The 17,894-nt window shown below is 49.3% G+C and overlaps 1 protein-coding gene across 5 annotated transcripts in view; it reads right to left on the reverse strand.

The window, feature by feature from the left end:
• Positions 1–17,894, reverse strand: part of Mapkbp1 (mitogen-activated protein kinase binding protein 1) — a 56,092-nt gene that overhangs the window by 6,194 nt on the left and 32,004 nt on the right. For 2 of the 5 annotated variants that reach the window (XM_048459631.3, XM_048459627.3), the window contains exons 3-23: positions 10,423–10,485; positions 10,136–10,193; positions 9,210–9,380; positions 8,706–8,843; positions 8,328–8,510; positions 8,104–8,121; positions 7,631–7,791; positions 6,413–6,602; positions 5,793–5,939; positions 5,400–5,575; positions 4,615–4,706; positions 3,895–4,020; positions 3,511–3,581; positions 3,253–3,374; positions 2,734–2,809; positions 2,539–2,650; positions 2,165–2,228; positions 1,864–1,998; positions 1,571–1,707; positions 1,331–1,386; positions 26–265 (exon numbers count right to left, since the gene is read on the reverse strand). In XM_048459631.3, the coding sequence (XP_048315588.3) occupies positions 26–265; positions 1,331–1,386; positions 1,571–1,707; positions 1,864–1,998; positions 2,165–2,228; positions 2,539–2,650; positions 2,734–2,809; positions 3,253–3,374; positions 3,511–3,581; positions 3,895–4,020; positions 4,615–4,706; positions 5,400–5,575; positions 5,793–5,939; positions 6,413–6,602; positions 7,631–7,791; positions 8,104–8,121; positions 8,328–8,510; positions 8,706–8,843; positions 9,210–9,380; positions 10,136–10,193; positions 10,423–10,485 (2,536 nt within the window). The remainder of the gene's footprint in view (positions 1–25; positions 266–1,330; positions 1,387–1,570; positions 1,708–1,863; positions 1,999–2,164; positions 2,229–2,538; positions 2,651–2,733; positions 2,810–3,252; positions 3,375–3,510; positions 3,582–3,894; positions 4,021–4,614; positions 4,707–5,399; positions 5,576–5,792; positions 5,940–6,412; positions 6,603–7,630; positions 7,792–8,103; positions 8,122–8,327; positions 8,511–8,705; positions 8,844–9,209; positions 9,381–10,135; positions 10,194–10,422; positions 10,486–17,894) is intronic. The other 3 variants (XM_048459628.3, XM_048459630.3, XM_048459629.3) reach the window with 3 other exon arrangements.

Genomic DNA, 17,894 nt, shown 5'->3' on the forward strand with positions numbered 1-17,894 from the left:
TGGGCTCTGGCTGGAAAAAGCTCACCTGGACAGTACATGAGAGCGCGGTGGCCTGCGGATCATGCTTCCCAGGACCAGATGGGGACACAGCCAGTGAGTCCTGGCTTGGGCCTCGAGGGCTTGGGGCCAAGGTCTCCAGCTGTCTCAAGTCCAGCATGGAACGAACACTCAGCTCCACACCTGGCTGAGCCCAGCGCCCTCTTCTCTTGGGTCCTGTGTTGGCTACAGGGGTTGAGCCCAGGAACTCCATGGTCTCTTGCTCCTGCTGATTGTAGGTGAAAAAGAAGTAATAGTTAGAATCACACTATCAACAAACAAACATACATGTATATATAGTCTGCGTGCCTGGCACCTTCCATGTACTAGTTCATTTCATCTTCACAGCAAAGCTACAGAGAAGGCGATGTCATTATCCCAGGTCTTACTGTGACGGAACCACAGCACAGATTTCAGTGACTAGCGCAAGCTCACAGAGGACAGTAAGTGGCCTGCAAGCCAGGCTGGCTTTAGAGGACATGTTCTGAGCTGCATTCTAGACAGGGTATCTAAAATAGGAACCCTTCTAGTTTCTTCTTCTACCTGGTGTCTTATATAGAGCTAGGGTTCTAAATAATCCTGTTCTCTGAAGATGGCCATCAGAACCCGGAGTCTCTTCACAGCAATAAGGACAAACCAACAACAAAGCACTGAGGCCGGCATAGCCAGAGATACCAGATTCCACATTACCAATGCAGTACTGGACTCAAAATCTCAACTTGGAACATGCAAAGGCTGGGCTGCTTTGGGGCTTGCTGAAAAGATCTCGCCCTCTCTGCCACTCTGCAGTAGTCGCAGCCATAGGTCTTGTAGACTTCCCTCTGACCGTTCTGAACTGACACCCTCACTGGGGTCTTCAGAACTACAGTGTCCCTAGTCTTCTACTTGTTGGACCCTTGCTTTCCTTGATTTTCGTTCTGACCATGTGACTCACAGCACGTTTCTACTCCCCAGCACATGCTGCATGTCTATTGCTGCTTTGCTTTGTTCACACAGAGCATGGTGGCACAGGCCTTTAATCCTCGCACTCAGAGGCAAAGGCCCTGCGGATCTCAGTGAGCTCCAGGCCAGCCAGGCAGACACTTCCTCTAGAACAGCTAGTCATCTGATACAAGAAGGAAGACTGGTGTGCTCCCTCAGCCTCATTCCAGACTAGACATAAGGCCTTCTTTGAAGACAGACTGGAGCATGTGGGCAGATCTGATACCCAAATGCCTCATGAGGCACAAGGGATTCAGAGGCTCCCCTTCACTTCCAGTAACCTTGGAAGCACATTTCAGAGATGGCCACTTACCCGACTCATTTCCCAGTGGGACAGGCTTCGGAGCAAGGCTGGACTTGAGACCGAGGCTAGACAAAAACAAGCAGTCAGAGGTGTCTCCTAACTACCCACCTCTGGGACCAGGAGCCTACAGCATCCCCTTCCCTGTGTGATCACTGTGATGGCCCAGTTTCCTCAGCCTGTGGTCCAGATGGGGCTCATCTAGCCACTACGCCAGCTGTGCCATCTGCCTCATCCCTGACTGCCACAAACCTGGCTCTTTCTTGGTACTCTTTCCAAGAATGGGTAGAGCTGGTAGTTCTTCTTCTTCAGTCCCCTCATCTTCCCCCTCCTTGTCACTGTCTGACGAAAGAGCTGGTCCAGGAGGGGGGCCCACTGGAGCCTGGTGCCTGAGTTCAAGACAAGAACATGGGAGAGGGCTCGTGCATGAGAAAGAGGGTCTAGGACACGGGAGCTGCTGAATACCAGGTTCTAAGTGAGGAGGAACAGGGACATCACACCAAATTATGTGGACAATGGGCAGAGCCAGTCTCTGTGCCACTTACTGTTTGGGTCCAGAAGCCCTTTGGGGAGAGGTTGGTCCTTGCTGCTTGGCCCCTCGCTGACGCTGGCGCAGCTCAGCCAGGCGCTGCCTCATGCTGATGGTCATCTCAGAGCTGAGGCGCCAGACAAATATGCAGCTGGGGGAGTCACAGCACTGGGTGAGAACCCTGGAGGTAGTGACACCACTCCTCCCTACTTCCCATGCATTGGTAAAGAGATCCAAGCCAGTCTCCACTGCTAGGTCAGGCTCCACCAAGAAATATCCCTATTTAGACCCACTTCCCAGAGACATCATGAGCTCACCTGTCCCCTGACACAGAGATGAGATGTTTGCAATCGTTGCTAAATTTCATGCCAGTGACAATCTCTGTGAAGAGTAAAGAATATGCTCTCTGAACTGCCATGGAAGCCTAACCAAATTCCTGCCTGTTCTACAGTGAAGAAGGGCACTGACTGCAGGGCAGGGGCAGGCTCTAGCCACACTTAGAGGCCTTTACTCTAAGAGTCTAGATGGGAAGGGGAAAATACCAACCACACTGTCCCCTTCTGCCAGTAGGGCCTCCTACCCTTGCTTCAGTCAACCGTCCCCTCCCAGGGCAGATGGGCAGAGTCATAGGGTGGCAACAGACAAGGGAACAAAGTAGAATTCTGGATGGGGAGGTGGGTGCTACGCTTACCTGAGTGACCAAACATGGTGGCCACACATTCGCCTGAGGAGAAGTCAAAAATGGAGAGGTTCTTATCAGAACAGCTGGTGGCAATGTAGATCCCTGAGGGGTCTGTCTGCACCTGGGAAGACACATAGGGAAAGAGTGGGGAAGCCGCGCCCTCTTCATTTAGTACTGCTCTCTCCTGGAGCCGTGGGGCCTTACCTTAATGAGAGTGCCGTCCTCACCCTGAGAGCCTTTAAACAGCTTCTTCTGCTTCCCGCTGCTGATGTTAAAGATGCTGTGGGGGAAGGACTGCTCATATTAGGCTGGGGGTACAGCACAGGTGGCACAGACCTAGCGTTCACCCCCTGTTCTGGGAGACCCTCTTGACCACCCAAGGGCTACTCTCTCAGGTAAGGCAAGGTACTTTGTTGCCTCAAAGAAGTTCAAAGGCCTGGACAAAAGGACAAATATGGGGACAGAGTTGCAGGAAAGAACGTGGCCCAAAAGTCTGAGAAGTGGAGGCCAGAAAAGTGACCCAGAGGTAAAGCCACTTGCTGCCAGGCCTGATGACTTAAGTTTGATCTGCAGGACCCATGGTAAGAGAGAAACCAGCCCTGAAAATAGTCCTCTGATGTTCACATGCTCACCGTGGTATGTGCACATCCTTCCCTGCCGCCCCACACAAAATTAATAAATTAATAATGAGTTTTTGAAAAAGTCTGAGAAGGGAATGCCCACCGAATATTTCGGTCTTGGCAGCCGATGGCTGTGTACTTCCAGCTGGGCTCCACATCCATGTCATAGAGGGTTGTCTTCCGTACCACGTGGTGTGTTCGCGTAAACTGTACTCCTTCTCCAGACTGCAGCAGGGAGGACGTGGGCAGACCACACCCAGTGCGTCACCAGGTCACAGAGCTTGTATTGTCTCCCTTCACCTCTTGTAACCTGAGACCCTCCTGCCACCCCTGCCCTGTCAGGGACACCCAGTGGCCTTACCTTCTGTGCAGTTCGGAAGTAAATGCTCTTGTCTGCGCCACAGCTGATCATGCGCACTTGCCCATCACTGGCTATGGGGGACAGGGACGTGGATGCTTCCACCATATGAAGGCAGCCTTTCTTCTGCCTTCCCCTACTTCCCCCAGTCAAGCTACTCTACATGGTGAACCAACCAATTAAAACAATGTATTCCACTAACCCTGCGTCCTCACCTCAGCCCGGCCTGTCTGACTCAGCGTCCCCTAGACTGCACGTCTGTACCCCACCTGTCCTCCCGCCTAGCTTCACGACTCCCAGGTACTTTCCAATACTTCCCCCACCACTCCCCCTCAGCAGACAAGTGGTAGGTGGAGGGATGTACAGCCTCAGTTTCCCAGGCCCCACCTGCAAACTTGACAGCAGTAATGGAGGATGAATGCTCGTCCAGAGTCTGCTGTAGACTGTATTCCCGCCCAGCATCCAGCACATGGATCAAACGGTCCCGGCTTGCTGATGCCAGCAGCTTTAAACCTGGAGTTGGAAGAATGCCATCAGCTCACATGAGAAGACTCTTAATGATGCCCAGTAAAGAGCCCCAAGGAGATGGTGTCTCATAGCTGTATAACCATGGAACAGGGACAGGGCTACCCTGTGGTAGTTAGTTTGAAAGAAAATGGCTCCAAAGGGAGTGGTACTATTAGGAGGTGTGGCTTTGCTGGAGTACATGTGGCCTTCTTGGAGGAAGTTTGTCTCTGTGGCGTTGGGCTGTAAGGTTGCTTTTGCTCAAGCTTCACTTAATGTGACACTCAGACCACTTCCTATTACTGCCAAGATGTAGAACTCTCAGCAACCTCTCCAGCACCATGTCTGCCTACATGCCCCCATGTCCCACCATGATGATAATGGACTGAACCTCTGAACTGTAAGTCACTTTGTAAGAGTTGCCGTTGATCATGGTGTCTCTTCACAGCAACAGAAACCCTGACTAAGACATACTCTTTTCTTAAAGTCCTACAAAGACAGAATGATCCAAAAGATTACAGGATTCAAGATAATCAGGAGCCAAGACAGTTATAAATGGCATTGGCAGGGCAGGAGGTGCCCTGTGCCAGAGCGAGACCTTACCTGTGTCTGGCTTAGAGTACTCCAGGCACAGGATCTCAGAGTCATGGGCTTCCACCTTGAGCATCTCACTCAGGGACTGCAGTTCATGCACCCTGCAAAGATGAGAAGTCACTGCCAGGCTGCAAGAGGAGGGACCTCCTTCTGTTACATCCTTTCCCCACCTTTAAAAAATACCTTAAAGCTTAAAGAAAATTTTAGATAGTACAGGTGTTTTATATTTCTCTTGTCCAGTTCTTCTTAATTAATATGCATAACAGCAGCACATTATAAGAGCCAGGGCATGTGATTAATTAAATATCATTCCTGTGTGACCATTTTTCCCATGGTCCTTACAAGAATCCAAATGGCATTTAATCATCACTCTTTAGTTTCCTGTAGTCTGTGATAGTTTCTCCATCTTTCCTTACCCTTCATGACCTTGACATTTTTGAGGAACACTGACAGTTACTCTGTTGTATGTACCTCATTTAACTCATGAGTGACCTGAGTTATATGCATTTTTTTTTTAAGAACACCACAGAAACATAAAAAAAAATCATGTCCTTCTTAGAACACTGTGCCATGGGCTTCCTCATGCTGCTGCATGGCTGTTAGCCATGCCCACTTGCTGAGACTCCTTTTCCTGAGCTTCCCACCATAAGCTCATTCTTTCCCTTTTAGGGAATAAACATTTTGTTCCTGAGTGTTTTGGGGGAAACACCCCTCCAAAAGCACTGTCCTTGAAGGACCCAACTATCCCAGCCACCATGGGAGACAACCAGTACCAAGCCCAGAACTAACATTACCTAAGCGTCCCCATACGGTCTCCTGAAGCTAGGTGTTGTCCATTGGGGCTGATACACACAGAACGGATGCCTACTCGGGGATCCATCAGGGACCCATCAGCTTTGTCTCCTCCAGGTAGCTCAGTGTCCAGAAGAGCCTGAGTGTTCCCGTCCACATAGATGATCTTAATGAGATCCTAGGGGAGGGTAAGAAGAGATGGGTAAGGCAGTCCCAGCAGGACAGCTGCAATAGAGAGGACTGCTGGTAAAGATTAGCCCTTGGCTCACAGGGCCCAGCCAAACAAAAGCTGAATGATCAAGACTGGGGAAGCTGGTTCCTGAAAACAAGGTCAAAATCTGTAGGCATGGGGGGGGGCGCTAAATATGAAAAGGGGGCCCAAGCCTCTGGCTCACATTGCTGAGGATGTTTCGGTGCAGGGTAGAGCCATGTACCCCAGAGCTCTCTGTGTTCCACAGGCGAATGGTGTTGTCTGAGGAGCAGGTAATAAAGGAACTGGGGGGCAGACAGGCCTGATTGCTGTCCTTTACCTCGGGGTAGACCTGAAGGGACAGAGGAGAAGAGTTAGGCTTCCATTTGGGGGCAGTTTTGCCTATTCAAGGAGATGGAAATGGGAACGAAATCCAAGACAGAGCACTAAGACTTCTCCAGACGCCTGACGTGTAAGGAGACAAGATAAACATACACAGTGAGAAAAAGGCCAGGAACCTAGCACCCTCTATATGCCATAATATCTCAGTTACATTACATTGTTTCATTTCATTGTTACAACAATTGCATGGATTGGGTACATCATTTTACAGTTAAGTAACTTATCCAAGATCCCTGAGTCCAGGGTGAGGCAAACCTCAGGCTAGGCAGAGGCACACAAGAAGAAGCTGATATGCACAGGCACTAACATTCAAACTCTAGCCCCAGGGTCCATGACAGGGAAGCTACTGAACTCGAAAGCTGTTCTTGGTGCTCTCTATCCTCTATTCTCACGATGCTATTCCAGCAAACCTGTCCCACATACCTCCACACTCCAGACACAGGAGGAATGATACAGAGCCGAGTACACCTTGCCCACTTTCTTGGGGTCTCTCACGTCCCAAACATAGATGCTGTGGTCATTGTACACACACGATAGCCATTGATTAGTTGGATCAAAAGTCAAGGCAATGGTGTCTGGGTACCTAGCATTGGCCCCTCCAGAGAAAAGGCGACTGTGGGAGAGAGAACAGAGAGTTACAACAAAGGAAGGGATGGAACATGGGACACTGTCTCCAGACCTACAGATCTGGAAGTATATTTGAGAAGACAAAAGCAGTCCCTAGAGATAGCACCCACGAGCTGACCCAACACCAGCTGCTGAGCATTGAGTTTTCTAGAAAAACATTATCGAGTTCATAGGCCATGAATATCAGATGAGGCAATTCTGTGGTAACAATGGGGCACAATGGGCACAAATCTAGATAGTTCTATAAACATCTCTGCAGAGATCAAAACAAGATCATCACACAAATCACAAAAATGAGGCTGGGGGACTGGAGAGATGGCTCAGAGGTTAAGAGCACTGACTGCTCTTCCAGAGGTCCTGAGTTCAATTCCCAGCAACCACATGGTGGCTCACAGCCATCTGTAATGAGATCTGGTGCCCTCTTCTGGCCTGCAGGCATACATGCAGACAGAACACTGTATAAATAATAAATAAATAAATCTTTAAAATAAAATGAGGCTGGGGATATAGCTCGGTGGCAGAGCACTTGTCTAACAGCAAGGCCCTGGCTACTCCCTCCAGCACCTCAAAATCATCATCATCATCACCATCGTCATCTACTGAGGGCACATGCCTAACCATAAAGTCAACAAACATCACTCCCTTTCAGCATGATTGGTGGCTGTGTCTTTATCCCAGTGCTTAAAGATAATTAAGGTGACCAATTGTAAAATTGACCCCATTTCACCCCATTTCCTTGTATCATCCAACCAGAGGCTTCAATCCCTTCAGTCATTCCTAAGACCACCCTCAACGAACCAGATTTATAACAACTCTTGCCACACTCACTAACTGAGTCACTCCGTGGTCCTTCACAGTGTTCAGGCTCCTTGGTTCTCACAATACCAAGAATCCCAGATTTCTTTGTCTACAAAGGTGTTCCAGGTGATCTTTAAGCATTAATACATTTTTCATTTTGTTTCCTGAAGTACTGACTAAAATTCTGAATGGAACTGTGGGCGCCACTTAGCTCACCTGGCCTCAGTGATGCTGGCAATGTCTGTTCCCAGGGCATGGGGTCTGGGTAGGGTACTGAGGAAGTGCAGGTTGGAGGGGTTGAAAAGGCGCACTGTGCCATCGGCACAGCCACAGAAGATGTATTCTTGGCTCACAGAGATGCAGTGGGCCACAGTGGTCTGTGGGCAGAGTAGCACAAGTCAGTAACGGTCACCTTCCTATTTAGCCTTGCTTGATCATTGCCACACCCTCTGCAGCAGTCACTTGTAAAGAAGAGACAGGCCAAGGCAGGGGCAGCCCCTCAGCTATCATCCAGCATGCCCTCCCTCCAGCAGCATGTGCCCAGAAGGCCTATAGCCCTGTACAGTTGGGAAGTGGGGTGAAAATCGGGGACCCTTCTAAGCATCAGAGGGGCCAAGATGCTAAGGTAGGAAAATCCCAGAAAGGAGAAAAAATAGTTGAGGAAGAGAGGAAGACCTAGGAGCACTTACTGTGATGCTGTCAGTGTTCTGAGCACAAGAGGAAAGCAGGGGAGAGAGATGAGAAAGAACAAGAGGAGGCAGTCATACAGGTCATGGGACCAGCCCTGGGTCTCCTGGAAACCCAGCCCCTCTGGCATGCACAGAGGCCCAGCCCCGGGCCTAGAGCCCCAAGGCCAGTTCTCCCCTAATTGGGAGATATAACTGAACCCTGTCCTGGAGCCAGAGTTACTTACTCTGAGCTCCACCCATTTGTCCAGAAGCCTGCGGTCGCTGAACTCGCACAGCAGCCCGGATGACGTGATACAGAAAGTGCTGCCGGCCTTCTTCCCGCGGCCACAGGCCACATCCGTGAACAGGTTGTTCCGCAGTTCCCCCAGCAGCCCCGAGCGGCCCAGCAGGGGCACAGTGGCATTCACCTGTGGAGATATGCCATTACATCCATCTACCCCTGGAAATGAGGTGCTCAGGAGGAGAGGGCAAGCACAAGCTCCCCCTACTCTCTAAGACCACTTCACAGCCCAGGCAGATCAGGCCCATCCAGAACTCGTGACTGGTAAGCAGCCATGGGCAGACAGCTGGAGCAGTGTCCAGGGGGCAGAGTCTGTCCTCACCTTTGAGGTCTTACTGTCGTCGAGGTACCAGAATTTGATGTGCCTGTTGCCTGCAGTGACAAAGTAGCTGCAGTCTTCAGAAAAGGACACTGCTGTCACCCGACTAGATACTTTGTTGGAGGCCACAACTATGTTTTTCTGGAGGAAAAGTTAAATGAAGAATCAAAGCTCTGACCCTGGGGACTAAGAGGGGTTGTGAGAATGGAGAAGAGCTAGCAAGAATTTCTATTTGGGAAACAAGACAAAACAACTTTCTAGTATTTACTGGTCAGAAAAAAAAAAGAAAAGCAAATCCTTTTCTAAATGAATTCAAAGGCTTAACTCCTCAGGAGTATGGCCCTCTAGCCCCTTGGGACCCAGTGATGAGTTTCTACTTCAAATTCTGTTCAGGAATGAGATGGAAATCAGTGAAGCAAATGAAGTTGCTCGAGTCATCAGTTTCCTGACTCCCCACACACCAGAATCCCAGGAGGATGCCAAGGCCACCCCACCCAGCCCACTCACCTTCCAGGCCCATACGTTGACAATCATATCATGCTGGTAACCCACAGACACGATGTACTTGGCACTAGGGGAGAAGGCCACACAAGCCACACCATACTTATGCTCCTGTAGCTCTGCTACCTGGCTACGTTCAGCCACATCCCAAACCCGCACGGCAGGCATGTGCCCACTCTGTAGAAAGCAAGAATATGCGTGAGTGAGAGCTATGGGAAGGTGCTATGTAGCCTCCTTGGGCTTTCACCTCCTCAGCTTCTAAATACTGCTTCTCCAGTGGGTCTCTGCTCAACAGCAAAGATCAAGACAAAGGCACAGAAGAGACACAATAAACATCGGGGGACACTTATGAGGACGAGACTAGCCCAGGCTTGTGTCTGCCCAAAGCTCCCTGAATGACTCTGGTAAGCAGCCAGGCCTACGAAGGAGCACTGTCTACTAACTACTCTGTCTCCTTGTAAGACCAAGGGCTGTGTTCCTGGTGTGTCCAGCAGGGGGCACCTGGAGATAAGAAATAGTGGTGGTTTTCAAAACGTGTCCTTAGCCATCCCACCCTTGTAGAAGCTACAGGAAGAGGTGAGAGATGGCTTCAGCATGAAAAGGCATTCGACACCAAGCCTGATGGCCTGAGTGAGATTTCCATGCTTCCTTCCCCACACAAAAAAATAAGTACGTATTTTTTGTTTTGCTTTTAAAAGAAAAGCTACGTGGGGAATCCTGGGTTACAGAATCACACAACTCTGGGGCAGGGCCCAGCTGTGGGCACTTCAGCCCTCGCAGGGCCTCTGATCACAGTAAGCTTAAGAACAACTCCTGAAGACACGGCAGAAGCCACGGGGACGGCACCCTAACCGGACATAGGATTGTGGCTTTTTGTTGAGGGCAGGCCACCCATAAGCCACAATATTGTTTGTTGCCTGTTCCTCACTCACCTCTCCAGTAACCAAGTATTTGCCATCAGGGGAGAAGGCGAGGGCAGTAATGGTTTTCCTACAAGAAACAGGGCAAGCTTGGTTGGACCTAGGAAACTAGGCACCCCTACTCCCACATTCCCCCCACCCCTCCTTCCTGCATAGTTTCCAAAGGCAAGGCCAAAAGACTACAGGGTCTACAGGGCACTTCCTGTCAGGCCTCAAGGCCAAACCTTGTCCCAAGCCCCTAGAGCCTTGGATCCCAGGCCAAGGCCTTCTCACAGCCCCTGGAGGCCACGCCCACATACCTGGAGCTATTGAGGATGTGCTGCTGTTTGTGTTTCCGGGGATTGAACAGCACAACCACGCACCTGAGAAAATGAGTGACATGTCAGGCTTAGCTCCAGACCACAGCTCCTTCAAGAGCCCACCTGGGACTGTTGGTCACCCAGCAGAGGGAACAGGTGGATCAAGCTCTGAGAGTCTTCACCCAAAGGGTCTACCTCAGCAGCTTCAGGTGGTAAAAAGGGCTCTCCATGGAGGCCATTCACCAGGACCATAAGGACCAGCCCCATCTCTGACCATGCCCACAAAGGACAACAAGGATACTTCCCACAACCTTTACACATATCCCAAAGAAAGAATACAAGATGGAAGAATAAATGTGATTTGATCAGCTCAGGCCTCAGCTTGCAACCAGTTCTCAGGCTTAGAGCCATGTCTTAATCATTGTTATGGATGGTGTGCCTCCACCTATTGAATAAGAAAGACCATGGGGTTAGGCAAGGCACTAGAACTGTAGGGAGGCCTAATAATCTGGAAGTCGAGGGAGCAGAGGTAGCCTGAGAGGACCTTGGGAATGACTTGAGAATGGTACGGAGCTTCTGGCTGAGCCAAAGGACGCCTGGGTTTCAGGGCCTAAGCAGGGCTTTCTGACCACCAGACCAAGGCAAGTGGAGATTCTACGTCCATTTCGGAAAGAAAAAAAAAAGAGGGGGTTGGGACTATCTTTCCACCCAGGGGACAGGGCTTCCAGATGGGATCAGATCCAGACTGACTGCCCAGAGGCAGCTCTGGGGAGGGGAGCTGGGTGCTAGGAGTCAGCAGCAATATGCCAGAGGCCAAGAGTCAGACAGTGTTCACAGCAGGCCCCTTGGTGGTAAGCAGGCCCTAGCCTGTTGTCCAGCTGTCTAACCTTTTGGCACTGGAGTAGCTGGCAAGGGCAAGGCTGGAGGCTGCACACCATAGAGGGGAGGAGGAAAGAGCAGACAGAGACTGCAGTGGGAAACTATGTGGAGGTACACACTGATAACAAGTACTTAGCATCTCAGGCTCAATAAACATGTTCTCTGGAGACGCTGGACCTTTGGTGGAACCAAACATGTCCAGAACCAGAATTTCTACTGACCAACAGATCTGAAGTCTTGAATCTCATCACCATCCATTCCCTCTTCCAGCCTTCCTCAACTGTCTTCTTTCTCTCTCCCTCATCCCCACTCTCTCCTGCTCCCTTTCCCCAATTCTCTCTTTTCTCTTCCTACAACAACTTCTAATCTCCCAAGTCTCCTTTTTTGGGGGCAGGGAGGTTTAAGACAGTGTTTCTCTGTGTAACAGCCCTCGCTGCCCTAGTCTGCTCTTGTAGACCAGACTGACCTCAAACTCACAGAGATCTGCCTGCCTCTGCCTCCTGAGTGCAGGGATTAAAGGCGTGCACCACCACTGCCCAGCCCAAGACTCCTTCTAAAGTACTATGGTCTAGAAGGGTTTTAAGTATGACAAAAGCCATGTTCAGGGGTATACCTGTCATCCAACATCCAACCAAATCAAGCTTTGACTCTTCAAATGTTCAGTGTGCAATATACCAAGTTTGTGGTGGTTTGACTGAAAATGCCCCCTCCTCTAGGCTCATAGTGAGTGGCACTGTTAGGAGGTGTGGCCTTGTTGGAGTAGGCGTGGCCTTGTTGGAGGAAGTGTGCCATTGGGGATGGACTTTGAGGTTTCAAATGCTCAAGCCAGGCTCAGTGTTACTCTCTCTTCCTGCTGCCTGCCAATCCAGATGTAGAACTCTCCATTACCTCTCCACCACCACATCTGTCAATGTGTTGCCATGCTCTCCACCCTGACAATAACAGACTGAACCTCTGAACTGTAAGCCAGCCCCAGTTAAATGTTTTCCTTTATAAGAGTTGGCTATGGTCATGGTGTCTCTTCACAGCAATAGAAACCATAACTAAGACAGAGTTCAAAGCTAGACTGGGCTACAAAGTAAAACTTTTCCTTAAAAACATAAAACATGACATAACCCAAGATGGCTCTGGAAATTCTGTACTCTATCACTTCTGAACAGGTGTATGAAAATACATGTTAGTTACAATTCAAGACTATTTGGTGTGTGCAAAATAATATCCTCTAGGCTGACAACACTGATTTATAACCCACAGAGTTTTCTGTGGCTACTGTGTTCTGAACTCTTCCTTATAGTTTGCCCTGAGCTGCTGAAGAGCCCCCTACAGGCTCAGCTCTAGCAAAGGTGGCTAGTCTGACAGGTTATGGGCCACTTGCTTTCTGACCAGTCACAGACGAACTCCGGTGACTGCAATGATGACACAATGCAGAACAAGTGGGTGCTGGGGTCTCTGCCCGTGAGTGCTCCCTTACGCCTATCACCCTAGAGGTAGGGTAGCTACCAGCAGGGCAGCCTTTAAAGGGCAGTGCATCAGATTGCTTGAAACACTCCAACCTGCTGTGGTGGCACACACTTACAATCCTAGCCCTTAGCAGGTAGAGGCAGGAGGATCAGAAGTTTAATCATCCTCAACTATACATTAGGTGTGAGATCAGCTTTGGCTGTACAAGATCCTGTTAAAACAAAACAAAGCCAAACACCAAAACCTTTCTAGTCATTATGTACAAATTCAAGTCTTTATGGGATACAATTTCTTCTGTTTCCTCCATCTCCTAAGTTCAAGCTCACAGAGGAAATAGGAAGGCGAGCAACACTGTGTGTGTGTGTGCGTGTGCATGCGTGCCTGACAACGCAGGTAGTGATGACTGGCTACAGGCAGGTGAGTCTCATTCACTAGGAAATCTTCAGGCATGGCAGGGAAGGAAACACACAAGGTGCAGCCTTTACTCCTATTTATTCAGACTGGAAACTAACCCCTCAGAGAGAAAGAGAGACACAGTAAGCACACGTGTATTTCTCTATGGAAGAGATGTGCCCAGCTCACTTAAGTTCTTCCAAGTACACAGGAAGGCCTATTCTCCAAACACCTGAGATCCCTCTTTGGTCTTCTTAGTGGACTTTTAGCAAACGACTCAGTCAGCTAGGGAGAGAAGGGTGGGGCACAGCTGGCATCAGCCCTTGCCAGGCAGGGTAAGCCCTTGCAGCAATGCTCACTGAAATCACCAACATAAGGACTAGTGGGTTGGGCTGGCACAACAGGCTGACTCCTGTAACTTAGAACTTGAGGGCACAGAGAGGTGGCTCATCCTCACAGAGGGAGGGTGCGTCCCTTCGGGCCACAGTTCAGGACACTAGTGCTGGGAAGGGCAGAGCCCTTGGCACCCAATCCTGCACAGGCCCAGGCCTGCTTCATTCTCACAGGACCTGTCTTCTCCCTCTCCCAGAGGCAGAGCCAAAGGAACAGTACATGAGCCATGAGTGGAGCAGCAAACACATGAGTAGGCCCAGGCTGTTCAACAAAAAACAACATGTCTTCAAATTCCTTTCAGGCTAAGTAAAATCAGAAGGGCCTCACAGACATACTGGAGGTCCCTTCATGCACGACTAAAATGCTACCCTCTGATCCTATTATTAAACCTCACTCCCCGCATTCTTTATTGCACTTTACCACCATCGCTTATTCTTTCTCCAAAGCATGCAGCAACTTATAATTTTCTACCTAACTTATTTTGTGAGTGGTGCTTATTGCTGCATTTTCAACTCGGCCAAGAGGTCATTTTTGTGTTTTGTGTTTTGTTAAGTCCCCAGTCCCAGGAAGACAGGCACTCAGTATCAGTATCAGTAAAAGGTAGAAATAGAGCTTTAAACCAGGTGTGGTGGTACATGCCTATAACCCCAGCACTCAGGAGGTGGAGGCAGGGGGATCACAAATTCAAGGGTTCCATAATGACTCTGAGGTCAGTATGGAATCCATGAGAGCCTGAAGAAGGAAGGAAGGAAGGAGGAAGAGAGGGAGAGGAGGGAGGGAGAGGAGGGAGGGAGAGAAGGGAGGGAAGGAGGGAGGGAAAGAAGGGAGGGAGGAAGGGAGAGAGGGAGAGGAGGTGGAAGGGAGGGGAAGATAGAGGCAAAGAGAAAGAAATAAAAGAAGAAAGAGAGGGAGAAGAAAATTAGGAAAGAAAGAAGGAAGAAAGAGAAAACAAGCCTTAAATCACTAGTCACAAGACCTCCAAACTCTGCTGAAAAGCTGAGCAGAACTCTGACCTCGAGCTGCAGAGGCAGGTGTGACCTGAAACATGTTTCTTTACTTTCAAAACCCTCAGTCTCCTCATCTGTGAAGCAGAAGTTCCTCCCAGAACTGTAGTGGACACCCCAACCAGCAAGGCGTTCACTACAGTCTCTACTGTCACCTTCACAGGCTTTAGAGTCACCACAGTGACATGTCTCTTGGCACATCTATGAATTTCCAAAACAGTTTAACTGAGGAGGGCAGACTCACCCTGAATGTAGGTAGCATGAAACCATGGGCTCAGGTCTAGAATTGAATAAAAAGGAGGATGAATAAAAAGATGAGCATGGATTTCATCTCTCTGAAATGTGTTCAGCTGCCTCACACCTGCTGCCACGGCTTCCCTGCCACCTCACACCTGCTGCCACGGCTTCTCTGCCTCCTCACACCTGCTGCCACGGCTTCTCTGCCTCCTCACACCTGCTGTCGTGGCTTCCCTGCCTCCTCACACCTGCTGTCGTGGCTTCCCTGCCTCCTCACACCTGCTGTCGTGGCTTCCCTGCCTCCTCACACCTGCTGTCGTGGCTTCCCTGCCTCCTCACACCTGCTGCCACGGCTTCTCTGCCTCCTCACACCTGCTGCCACGGCGTCCCTGCCTCCTCACGCCTGTAGCTTCAAACTGTGTCCCGAAGTAAGCTTTTTTTCCTCAAGCTGCTTTGTCATGTACTCTATTACAGCAACAAGAGTCTCTGTCTCAGTCACTGTTCTGTTGCAGTGAAGAACTCTGACAAAGAAAGCATTTAACTGGGGGCTGGCTTACAGTTTCAGAGGCTTAGTCCATTACCATCACTGCGGAGAGCATGGTAAGGAGCATGACCCTGGGAGAAGTGGTTGAGAGCTGCAGCCAGATCCACAGCAGAGAGTGACTGGGCCTCAAAGCCCACCCTTGGTGATACACCTAATTCTTGCAAACAGTTTCAGTTCCTGGATGAAGCATTCAAATATGGCTATGGGAGCTTATTCAAGCCCCACAGTAGCTAATAAATCAAACTGGAACAAGGGGTGGCTATGAAGAAACTGAAGTGGTTCCTCTGCCTAAGGAATGTGTAAGTGTATGAGCTGCAGGCTGGAGAAGCCCTGAGACGCTGGGAGCAGAGCTTACTGGACTAGTCTGGGGAGTCTGGACTAGCAGACTGCTGAGAGAACATGGCAGCTGTGGCCATGAGGTCCGAAAGGGGAACAAGGATTGTCTCGGGAACAGGGCTGGAGGTTATGGCGTCACATCAGGCAAATAATCTAGCTTCATTTTTGCCTGAATCCTGAGAACTTGAGTGCAGCTGAATTCAAAAGCAGCGGACTAATTTGCCTTGCAGAGGAATTTCAAGACAGGATAGTATTCAAGCTGTGTTAGGTTTACTGCTCACTGCTCAGACCTGGATCTGCTGGGAGAGAAAAGCGGCAGAAAGGTGTGGAAAATGTGTGTTTTGGCAAAGAAAGGAACTTGAGAGGATTTAAAGCTGTGGGTACAAAGGATGCAGAGAAAGCAGCTGAAATGGTTACAGGACGTCCTGTTGTACTTGAAACACTAGCAAAGGTACCCCAAGGGCAAGACCTCACCCACTGAAGGGCCAGCATGCAACAGTGCAAGTGAAGGCCACCTGGAGACTGTTTCCCCAGGATAAGCTTCCAAGGCACACGGAAGACACTGCAGCTGCAGTGGGCAGCCTGGCAAGCTACATCTCACAAGAGCAGCAGAACCTGGTAGCGTGCTTCCTGTGGTGCTGGTTTTGCAGGCGTGGAAAAAAAGATGCAAAGGTGAGTGGGTTGTGGAGGCTTTCACCAAGGCTCCAGAGAACTACCAAGGCGAGCACTGTGTGGCAGGGCTACGGTTCCTGCAGAGAGGCCCCTAGAGGCCACTGTATGAAGCTGGGAAAATGAATCCTAAATTCCAATAAAGACCCTAGCATATTGGGGATACCAAGGCTAATGACATCTACCTAGAAAAATAGCAGACATGGAGTGAAGTTGGCCCAAGAGTCTCTGCACACGTCAGACAGGCAGGCAGCAGAGCTGGAGAGGAGCTGTCCAGCTGTTGGGACTCAAAGGACTCCATGTGTAACTACAGTTTTTGGTGTTTGCCATCCTGGGCTTTGATCTTGTGTGAGCGTCTATCCTTTCTCTGCTCCCAGTGTTCCCTTTTGTAATAGGAATATTTCTTCTGTGCCATTTACATTGGAGTATAAAAATTGTTGGGCAGTGGTGGCGCACACCTTTAATTCTGGCACTTGGAAGGCAGAAGCAGGTGGATCTCTGTGAGTCTAAGGCCAGCCTGGTCTACAGAGTGAGTTCCAGGATAGCCAAGGCTACACAGAGAAACCCTGTCTTGAAAATCCAAAAGAAAAAGAAAAAAGAAAGAAAATTGCTTTTATTTTAAAAGGGCTTATAGCTAAGAGATTGCCTTGAGTCTAATGAGAGACTTTGGATTTTAAAAGAATATTAAGACTGTTAAAGACTATGGAATGTTTGAAGACAGACTAACTAAATGTATTTTTGGAGTATGAGATTAAAATGAGACTTGAGGTGTCCTGGTGAAATACTATTATTCAAACTGATGTGTTTAAGTGATAAGATGATCAGAGGTGGAGTTGTGATGCTTTACCTTGTAAACTTGACACTATGAATCACCATGGTAACAGGTAATGAATGCCTCTTAGTATGTCTATGAGGTGTTTCCAGAAAGGTTTAATTAAGGGAAGGAAGCCTACTCTGAATGTAAATGGCACCATCTCATGGGCTGGGGCCCTGGACTAAAGGGAGAAAACAAGCCCCTGCCAGAACTCATGTCTCTGTGTATCTAACTGCAGACGCGTGAGTCCTGCCACCTCATGCCCCTGTCACCATGATGTCCCTTCCATTTTGGACTGTACCCTCAAATATGAACCAAAACAAATCCTGAAGTTGCTCTGTCAGGTTTTTTATTTTAGCAATAACAAAAGTAACCAAGAGTGCTCTTGGCAATCTTCTTGAAACTAACTAGGAAAAGACTATCCAAGGCTACCTCTTGTAACAGGAAGCTCACATGGATACATACACATGCTATAGCATTCCATACATAGTGAGCTGCTAGTGTCATCCAGAAGCTGAATTACAGATAATTCCCCCATATTTGCTTTAATTATCCCAAGAGATAAAGTGGCCAGTGTGTGACATGGAACACCCCTGGCTGCTGTCCTCTTAAGATATCTAGAATGCAATGCCTTCCAAATAACCCTCTTGGGTCAGGCCATGCGACCCATTAATGCCTGTTTACGGGACACTTTTCAAACCCCTTCAAAAAACAGATGAAAACCTAGTTATGAAATGGCTGA

This window comes from Myodes glareolus, chromosome 10, assembly GCF_982192425.1.
Source record: "Myodes glareolus chromosome 10, mMyoGla1.1, whole genome shotgun sequence".
NCBI lineage: Eukaryota > Metazoa > Chordata > Mammalia > Rodentia > Cricetidae > Myodes > Myodes glareolus.